Source organism: Euprymna scolopes, chromosome 6 (assembly GCF_053919585.1).
Source record: "Euprymna scolopes isolate OS-2025 chromosome 6, ASM5391958v1, whole genome shotgun sequence".
Lineage (NCBI taxonomy): Eukaryota > Metazoa > Mollusca > Cephalopoda > Sepiida > Sepiolidae > Euprymna > Euprymna scolopes.
The window spans coordinates 65,324,889-65,335,370 of record NC_136487.1 but is presented as its reverse complement, the minus strand read 5'-3'; the positions used below and the strand labels follow the sequence as shown (position 1 = coordinate 65,335,370).

The 10,482-nt window shown below is 36.0% G+C and overlaps 1 protein-coding gene across 1 annotated transcript in view; it reads right to left on the bottom strand.

Annotated features, from left to right (window-relative positions):
* Positions 1 to 7,856: 7,856 nt before the first annotated feature.
* Positions 7,857 to 10,482, bottom strand: part of LOC145277668 (DNA replication complex GINS protein PSF2-like) — a 40,192-nt gene continuing 37,566 nt past the window's right edge. Inside the window, exon 5 of the mRNA XM_080129332.1 lies at positions 7,857 to 9,652. Within this exon, the coding sequence (XP_079985458.1) occupies positions 9,527 to 9,652 (126 nt within the window). The 3' untranslated portion in view covers positions 7,857 to 9,526. The remainder of the gene's footprint in view (positions 9,653 to 10,482) is intronic.

Here is a 10,482-nt window from a genome sequence, read left to right as displayed (position 1 = left end):
GCTAGGGAGCTGGAGGACAAAATATCAGCACTTGGCCAGAGGATTAAAAACCAGAACAAGACCAAGTCCCAGAATCAAAACAAGCAGTTTAAAACCAACCAAAGGACTTTTTACAGGCAGCTTATAAGAGACATCATTACTGTAGGTAGATAGACCACTTGCAGAGGAAAACCCGGAAAACTATTAGAGACTTCTATTTGAAACAGGGCATATACAACCAAGAGACCCAGTGGATTGAAGATTTTAGGTTTAATGAGACCAATCCTGAGATGCCAGAGCGTCATAACTCCTGATCATTTCTCTCTGATAGGTTCATAAGAGTAGTAATTGATGGGCAAAAATCAGAAGCTCACAGTATAAATGCTGGAGTCTCTCAGGGGTCCATCCTGGGCCCAACTCTTTTCCTGATCTACATTAATGATCTTCCAAATCACACCCTTACATCATTCGTAGACATTTTTGCTGACGACACTACCATCTATGGTAGCACATCTAAGACAGTAAACGACCAAGTTCTCTCCGATTCTCTCTCCTCTGATCTTGATCACGTTGTACAATGGGGAAAGGAGTGGCTGGTTACTTTTAATGCATCTAAAACCAAGCTTCTATCTTTACATCATCAACGTTCTGATCCCCATCTGGCATCAATTAAAATGAATGGCTCTCGTCTTGGGGAAAATGGTCGGATCCTATCGCTCCAGTAGATATCTCACTGCTGATGCAATTCTCTATCTATATAAGAGCCAGATACGTCCAAGGATGGAATATTGTTGCCACATATGGGCAGGAGCTGCTAGAAAAGACTCGTCCTGCCTTGATAGGGTTCAAAATAGACTTCGTGGCCTGGTGGGAGATGTCCTTTTCTCTTCGCTGCAACCTCTATCTCACAGAAGAGATGTTGTCTCTGCTTTATCGTTATTTTCATGGACAGTGTTCGACTGAGCTTCAATCTATGGTCCCCCCTCGCCAAACTTTCACAAGAAACACTAGACTAGCTGAAAACATTATCAATAATTTTCCCCACTCTTTATCTGTGCCTAAACCTAAACATAGATTCTATGATCAAAGCTTCTTTCTTAGAACTGCACGCCTGTGGAATTGTCTTCCGTTTTCCTGCTTTCCAGCTGTCTATAATATGGTTGTCTTCAAGTCCAACGTGAACAAGTTTCTGATGAGCCGTTCCACTTAAGTTAACAAATTTACCGAACTTCCATTACTATCGATTACTATATTGTCCTTTTGACTACTCTACACTCTTTAACCCTTATCCTTGACTGGCCTATCGGCCTTGATAAGTGGTGACGCCTATGTAAAACAAAAAAAACAAAAACAAAAGTACCTTGGCATTAAAGAAAACAACATACACCATGCCAAGATGAGGGAGAAGGTTGGCAAAGAATATGCACACAGTGTGAGGAAGATATGTAAAACACAGCTTATTATTAAGAACAAAATAACTGCCATCAACCAACTTGCCATAACAGTAATAACATACAGCTTTGGCTTCATTGATTGGTGAAGCTATGAATAGTGCTGTTCTTGACTGTGGTGCCACAAAAACAGTTTGTGGACAAGTGTGGTTCTCATGTTATTTAGATTCCTTATCAGAAAATGATAGAAAAAGTGTACAATATAAAGATAGCCATAACAAATTCAAGTTTGGTGACGGCAACTGGATTCGTGCTTTGAAAACTGCCTGTATAAGGGCAAGATTGACACCTCTATCATTACTGATATTATAGATGCAGACATTCCCCTTTTGCTGGCTCAAGATGAGTTGAAATCTACAAAAGCAAAAATTGATTGTGAAGAGGATACCGCTATAATTATGGGACAAAAACTTTTGCTATCTTTAACTAGTAGTGGTCACTACTGCCTTCCTTTGTCTAAACAAAAGCAAATTCTTGTTCAAGCAAGTAGGAATCCAAAGGTCCAGGTTACACTTTGTAATAAGCATATGTCTCCAAAGGATGCTGCCCTGAAACTGCATCGTTAGTTTTCTCACTGTCCTCCGAGGAAAATCATTGAACTGCTACATAGTGAGGGAAATGATAATCAAGAAATTATTAATGAAATCTATAAGATATCGAAGAATTGTAAGATCTGCAAAGAATATCAAAGAGCCCCTCCAAGGCCAATTGTTGGCTTACCCATGGCAACTAGGTTCAATGAGTGTGTAGCTGTAGACCTCAAACAATTTGGGAAGGTTTATCTGTTGCATCTGGTTGACCATGCTACCAGACTTTCTGGAGGAACAGTAATAAGAAATAAATCTCCATCTACAGTTGTCAGAGAGCTCTTGAAAGTTTGGATTTCAATTTATGGTACTCACTGTAGTTTACTTACTGACAATGGAGGGGAATTTGCAAATGCAGAAGTTTTAGAGTTCTGCGAACAACTGAATATTAACGTAAAAACAACAGCGGCTGAATCTGCCTGGTCAAATGGCTTAGTAGAAAGACACCATCGTATCATGGGGGAAATGATTCGGAAAACAGTTGCTGATTCTGGCTGTTCACTTGAATTTGCTGTTATGTGGGGTCTCTGTGCAAAGAACAGTCTGATAAATGTTCATGGTTTCAGCTCATTCCAGCTTGTTTTTTCTCGGAATCCTACACTACCATCTCTATTAACAAATAAACCTCCTGCACTGAACCCAGAGGTTTCCAGTGATATCATTAGAGAGAATTTAAATGCATTGCATTCAGCTCGGAAAGCATTTATTGCTACAGAAAATTCAGAAAAACTGAAGAGAGCGCTTAGACACAATGTTAGAACTTCAGGAGACATCAAGTACTTCACTGGTGACATTGTATATTATAAACGTTTGGACAGAAGGAGGTGGAGGGGGCCGGCTACTGTTTTGGGTCAGTATGGTCAGCAAATTTTGGTGAAACATGGTAGCACATATGTCCGAGTACATCCTTCTCGCCTTCGACTAGAAAAGCCCACAAAATCGGTGATAAGCAGAGTGAACTCGGCAACTTTGAAACATGAATCTACTACAGATGAACAATCTAAAGACTCTCATTTTCAGGTAACAGAAAATAAAACATCATTTGAAGATATATCAGACGATGATTCACTGAGTGACAGCAATAGTGAAGAAAGTAAACAGTGTGTCAATAATAATACTGCTCCAGCAGCAAGTATCAACAAAAATGAAAGCTCTGGCAATAATCTACAACTCCAAGATAGATCATTAAAAGGTGCTGTGAACAAAACAATGACTACCACCTCTCCACCACTTAAGAAGAATATGGAATTAAACATCAAAAAGAATAATTCTAAGTCGCAGGAAACTATAAAATTAGTATCACGACCTGGAAAAGTGGAAAATATGGAAATGAGTGGATGGTCAGACTACGGTTATTGACTTTGATAGGGACATTCGAGATTGGAAAATGGATGTCACGGAAGAACTTAAGTCAAAAGAGGAGGTTGGTAATGAAATTGGTGATGAAATCTTAATGTGCTATACTTATATTACTGAAGCTAAAGAAGAAATTCTATCAGCAAAACAGAAAGAACTAGACAGTTGGAAATCAAATAATGTTTACAACGAAGTTGATAATACAAGTCAAACCCTTATATAAGTAAAATGGATTTTAAAAACAAAAATTATAAATGGCAAACACCTTGTTCAAGCACGGTTAGTCACTAGAGGCTTTGAAGAAAATGCCACCTTTAGAACAGACAGCCCTACCTGCCTAAAGGGGAGTGTAAGAGTTGCGTTATGTATCATTTCTTTTAAGAGTTGGAAATTGCATTCCCTTGATTACAAAACTGCCTTCCTTCAGAATCAAAAGCTTGAAAGAAAGATCTTTGTTCAACCACCTAAAGAAGCAAAAACATCAAAAGTTTGGCACTTGAACAAGTCCGTGTATGGTCTTCAAGATGCACCACCTCGCGAGTGGTACCTTACCTTAAGAAGAGCTGTTCTTGACGTTGGATGTAGGAAGAGTTCGGTTGATCCTCTGTTCTTCTGTGTGTTCTTCGGTGTGTTCTTCTGGCATAATAATGACAATCTGGAAGGAATATTAGTCACTTATGTAGATGATCAGCTGTGGGGTGGTACACAGCAATTTGAAAAGGAAGTTATTGAAAAGCTGAGGTCGTTGTTTGTGGTGGGTGTTGAAAACACTAGTGCCTTTATGTATGTTGCAATAGAGTTAACTCAATATGCTGATAAGTCAATCTGTATCAATCAGAATAAGTATGGCTAAAGTTTGTCTGAAATTGCTATAGTAAAAGACAGCTCTGCAGATAAATCTTCTCCATTAAATACTGAAGAGATCAAAATACTCAGATCCACAATAGGTAAAATTAATTGGCTTGCAAACACATCAAGACCTGATCTAAGTTTCAGTGTACACCAAGTAAGTATCTCTCAAAAAGCACCAACTATAGAAAACATAAAAACCTAAATAAATTAGTAAGAGAAATTAAGTCAAGGCCTTCCTCAATATTATTTCCAAGGTTTGAAACTCTGTCAAACTTGATGCTGAAGATATATTCAGATGCAAGCTTTAACAGTACAAAAGGCGGTGGTAGTTAGGCTGCATACATTTTATTTTTAACAAATGGTGAATTATCATGCCCCATTGTCTGGAGTTCTTCGAAAACAAAAAGAGTAGTAAAATCTGCACTAGCAGCTGAAACCTTGGCTCTTGCTGAAGGTTCTGATCATGCATATTTATGGTCCAAACTAATTGCCGAAATCATATTTGGCGAAAAGGATTTCTCTCTACCCATCACTTGCTTAATGGATAACAAATCTTTATACGATGCTGCTCATTCATGCAACCATATTGAGGATAGACGTCTTCAATTCAAAATCTCAAGCATACGAGAATCCATAGACAAACAGGAAATTGATGTTGAGTGGATCGAGGGTGAAAATCAACTTAGTAATGTGTTAAAAAAATTTGGAGCCAATAGCTCCAAGGTATGTGAAGTGCTCCAAAAAGGACATTTCTAACGAGCTATATTGATCAATCACTTGAGCAAGCTTGTGAAAAAAAAGGAAAAAAAAAGGAGTCAATATAAAGGAAAGGTTACTATGTTTAAGTTTTAGTAAACTAAGTTTTTGTTTGATGATGGAGGTACTCTACAAAGTGATCGGTGTGTAGGATGATTTAATTTTTTAGTTTCACTGATAACTATTTTTTTCGGGAAAGATGTATGCAGGTGATATGGGTGAGGGGTAATGTGTGTTCCTCTTGGAGCCTTTGGGAACGAACCAATCTGATGAGTAGCAAACAGAGAGAGAGGCCAGATTGTTAAAGTGTCTCTAATTCTCTCTTTTGTTGCAGATGCTTTGTGTGTAGAAGCACAGGTGGGCCTCTTCCAAGACATAACTTAATCACAAGAGATTAACAGAAGAAGTCTTCGAGCAACAGAGACTATTCCAGTTGCTTACTCAGTGAAGAAACTAAGGTGTTTAACAGCCACAACAACACATCAATAGGATAGACGTAAAGACATGAAAGATGCTAACACTTCATAGAGTAATATACAAAAACCAGTGTCTACGAAGACTGTACTTGCCCAGGGGAGGAGGACTGGGGCTCTCAGAGATCAACCACCAACATAGAGCAACTATAGTGAGCTCAGGCCAGTATCTGAAGCTCCCAGAACCACACCCTTTCAACGGTATATGAACATCAAGAGAGAAGAGCCAGCAGAACTACTTCAGTTACCTAACTGGCCATGCATTTTGGACAGGGCTGTCTCACAGATCAGGTTGAAACACCAAACAAGCCTGCCACAGAAATAGCAAGAAAGAGTCAGCAGAAATATACCAAGACCTTCCAAAAGAGGAACCTTGATGAGTGGTGTCAACATCAGCATGCAAAGTATTTTCTAGAGAAACTCTCCCAGGAATGCATAGGCAAAGAAGGTTCTTTGGACTGGCTGAAGAGGGGGAGCCTTCTAACACAACTGGGAGAGGGTTATAATGGCTGCTCAAGAGCAAGAATTGATGACCAATGCCTTCAAAAAAATGTCAGCTCTAAGTAACAACAACAGATGCAGATTCTACCACACGAAAGTGGAAAGTGTGAGACACCTAGTATCAACTCTGTTCCGTCTGCCTGCTTCCCTCCTGACTACAACTTGGATGTCTTCAAGTCCAATGTAAACAAATTCCTGATGAACCGCCCCCTTAAGTAGATACTTTAAATATACACACTAACGTACAGTACTTACAATAACCCTTATCCCTGAGTGGCTTCTGGACCTTGATAAGTGGTGACCACCTTGTAAAAAAAAAAAAAAGTTGCAAGGTTCTTTTGAAAGACATGATGGATCCTCTGTAAAAAACTAAACATCTAATGTAACAGCAAGTCCTGGAAACATCAAGCTGAAAGAACTGTTGGAAATGAGACATACACCATACATTAAAACCATGTAATCCCTACAGCCACCTACCTTGAAAATGCTGCTGTCAAACCTGACGTAGCAATCTATATAAATCTCACTTGTCTGTTTAAATGCATGTATGTATGTATGTTTGTATGTCTGCCTAAAACTTTCGACAGAGGCGACGGATTTTCACGAGATCGGTATCGTTTCGAAGCTCGACTCTTCGGACGACAAATATCGAACAAATTGGCTAAAAACATTAATTCCTACACCGTCAACTGGGCACTTTTCTACAGGAAGGGGTCGCTTTTTTTGCTGATATTTTCAAAAGTCATCTCCTCTTTTTGAGTGACTAGCCTTAATTTAAACCTTCGCCACTTCCAGTTTAACGATGGACGAAACGGCAAAGACATCACATTTTTTTTTCACGTTCTTTTCCTCCTTCACGGTAAGGGTTCGAACCTGTCTGCTTACTACCACTTTTTTTTTTTCTTGCTCAACACACACCTCAAAGCACCCGGGCAACACCGGGCACCCAGTCTAGTATGGAATAAGACAGAGAGTGACAATGTTGGTTGAAGTGAGTCTCCCTAATGATGAAGGTCTGAACAGAGCTGAAAGGGAGAAACAGACCAAAGGTTCATATGTGATATGAAGAGAAACTGGAATCTTAGAGAGATATCAATCATACCAGTTATTATAGGTGCCACAGGGCTTATGAAGAAGAGCTTTCAGACCTATCTATCTAATATTTCTGGTAAACCAAGTGCAAGAGAGATCCAGACAATTGCACTAAAGGACACAATGCGGACTCCGAAAAGCTCTAAAGGGTAATTAAAGATTCTATAGTATAATATGATTCAGCTGAAGAAGTTTTGGGATTCACCTTTTCACAACCCCAGTTGAAATGATGGAGTTCGGTAAATCCCATAATAATAAACAGATGACTATTAATGTGTGCGCACACCACCACTACACACATTAGAAAGCAACAGGATGAAAAATTAGAAATCATAGGTTCTTATTTAATATTCAAGCTCATTTAAAAAACAAAACTACAGAAAAATATTTATGATGTACATACCCATCACAAAACAGAAATGTCATATTCCAAAAATCATATTAATTGATCGAATCATTTTTGTTTTAAGTAATAGAAAATCATTTTTCAATGATTTAAAATGATTCATGTGAAATTAATAACATTACATGGCTGATCTTGCAAGTTTGAATTATTGTTGACTTATCCCCCCCTTTTTTTTTTACAAGAAGGCAACAGTCTATTCTGCTTACTCATAAAATGTGATTTTCTTGGTTAAAAATAAAACTACTTGATCAATTTACATTACTTTTGGAATATGACATGTTCATTCCATGATGGATACATGCCTCATAAATATTTTTCTATATTTTATTTTTTTATTAGGTTGAATTGTAAATAAGAACAAAATATAAATTGAAAATTATTAACAATCTAACAAAGAAATAAATATATTTAAAATAACAAATTTTAATGTCTTCCACAACCAATATTATTGGATCTTGTAAAAAAATGTTTTTCTGCTCCAAATGCTATATACACAAAATGAGATTATTAAATATATTTTTATGGAAATACAAGACAATTTATAAAACAGATGCTTTAAAAGGAGATTGATATTAGAATAGGTTGATTATGAAGTCACTGATGCTTAAAGAAAAATAATTGCCACTTCTTTGTTATAATAACAAAATCTGAAAATCGAAATACTGAATTTCAATTAAAACCAATACTATCTACTTAATCGTCATGTCGAAATTCATAACCTATCCAAAAATTATGAAAAACGATAAAGTACAAAATTAATTATTAATGAAAATAGATTTTAAAATTATGAGTCATTTCAGAGTTGCCAAATTGGACTTTTAAAGCCAAATTTCACAAATTTGGCCATTTTTGAAGCAGTTTGGCCTTGAAGAATTGTATTTGGCATTTTTTTTTTTAATTTGGCTCTCTCTCTATATATATACAAAACTAACCTCTCAGTCTAAATCTTTAAATAAATACATTTTTCCTTGACCTGCAATAAAAATATGAAAATGGTAGAATGTATTATTAACATTACTTAGCACAAGTGTTTTTATCTAAAAAAAAAAAAAAATTTAATTTCCTCCGAAAACATAAAAAAACAATTTCAATTTCATAGGAAACGCCTTTACCTCATCACTGTTAAGAAATCAATATGAAACTAATTAAAAAAAAGAAAAAAAAAAAAGACATGTTTGGAAGTCAACATCTATAATATAAATCTCACCTGTCTGTTTAAATGTATCTATTTATGTATGTATGTATGCCTAAAACTTGACAGAGGCAACAGATTTTCATGAGATCGGTATCATTTTGAAGCTCAACCCTTCAGATGACAAATATCGAAAAATTGGCTAAAAACATTAATTCCTTCACCCTCAATTGGGCACTTTTCTACAAGGAGGGGTCGCTTTTTGTCAATATTTTCGAAAGTCATGCCGTCTTTTCGATTGACTAGCCTTAAATTTTAATTTAAACCTACGTCAATTTTGGTTTGGTAATGGATGCAACGGCGAAGATGTCACTTTTATTTTTAAATTTGCGTCACAGGTTCGAGCCTGCCTGCCTACTACAACTTTTTTATTCTATTATTTTGCTTAACACACACCTACAAACACCCGAGCGACGCTGGACACCCAGACTAGTCTTCAATATAGTTCAGCGTTAATATGTTTAATATTGCCATTTTTACTTAGCATTAATACAGAACCCTTTTTTTTTTTTTTGCACTTTTTCCTGGTAAACACAAGAGAAGTAAAAACAGAATATAAAAAAAATATTTAAAGCCAAATTTTTCAGGAAAATATTTTTTTATACTTTGACAATCTGTGTTTTACTTCTCATGTTTGCCCAAAAGAATTTTTTTTACAAATTATGAACGTACATGATTTTTGTAATAACGCAGTAACTACTTGCGCCATGACAATTAAATAGATGACATTGCTTTTAGTTGAAATTGATATAAAAAATAAGTAGATGACATTTTTTTTTTTAATGAAAATTCAATTCTTTGACACTGTTGGATTTTGCTATCATAACAAAGAGAAACCAAATAATTTATTAAGATCACCAAAAATTCATCTTGTTTATTTTTCAAACATCTTGCGAAGAAGCAGATTCCTGGTGGTGTAGGTTAGTTCGTAGTATATGCAGTTGATCCATCGCATTTGTTAGCACTGGTCGAACAGAATTGATCTCCATTAAAGTCAGGTGGTTCAACTGTAAGGGAGGGAAAAAAATAAATAAATAAAAGTTAATCATATCAGATTTGGTGTTCTGAATAATAAAAATTATAGGAACTATAAAAAAAAAAGAAGAAGCTAATAATAAATACAGTTATAACTAAAAATATTTTAAATGAGCAGAAATAATTAAAAAAAATTTTTTTTTCTACTTTTGTTCATTCCAAAAAAGGCATAATGCCATTGAAAAGGGGCTATCGTGATAGGGACCAGATTTATAGGAGGCAACTTAACCATGTAAATATACTGTTAGGCAAAAATATATTTATATGGTCAAGGAAATGAATCAAGGAGAGCGTTCCGAAGGCAAGCAGTCTGAGAAAAGAATCTATTAGAGTATAAAATCTTCCGACATCAACCCGATCTCTACAGAGAAAAGGTGAGGTTTTGTTGATAGTTCATTGGAACACATTCTATGGTATACATATAGAATGTGCTCCAATGAACTATCAACAAAACCTCACCTTACATGGAAATAAACACCAAAACTTTAAACGTCTCTACCCCCTCCTCTTAGAGTAGACACCTCAAACCAAAGTTTTATTTTCATTATATCTGAAAAACTTCTAACATGAAAACACAGATTGTTGCAAAAATATAAACAACTGTACCAAATTTATTTTGGTATGAGGTGCCTTCAATAAGTTTTCTGACTTTTTTGTACGGCATTTAAAATTGTTGGAGGTTCTTGAAAATTCAGTATGTTATTGCTATACATCGTATGAGATGACTAACCAATTTTTATGATTTCAGGTTCAAATGAACAGCTACTGTAGGAATTGGAATACACCCTACTAAAGCCGGATT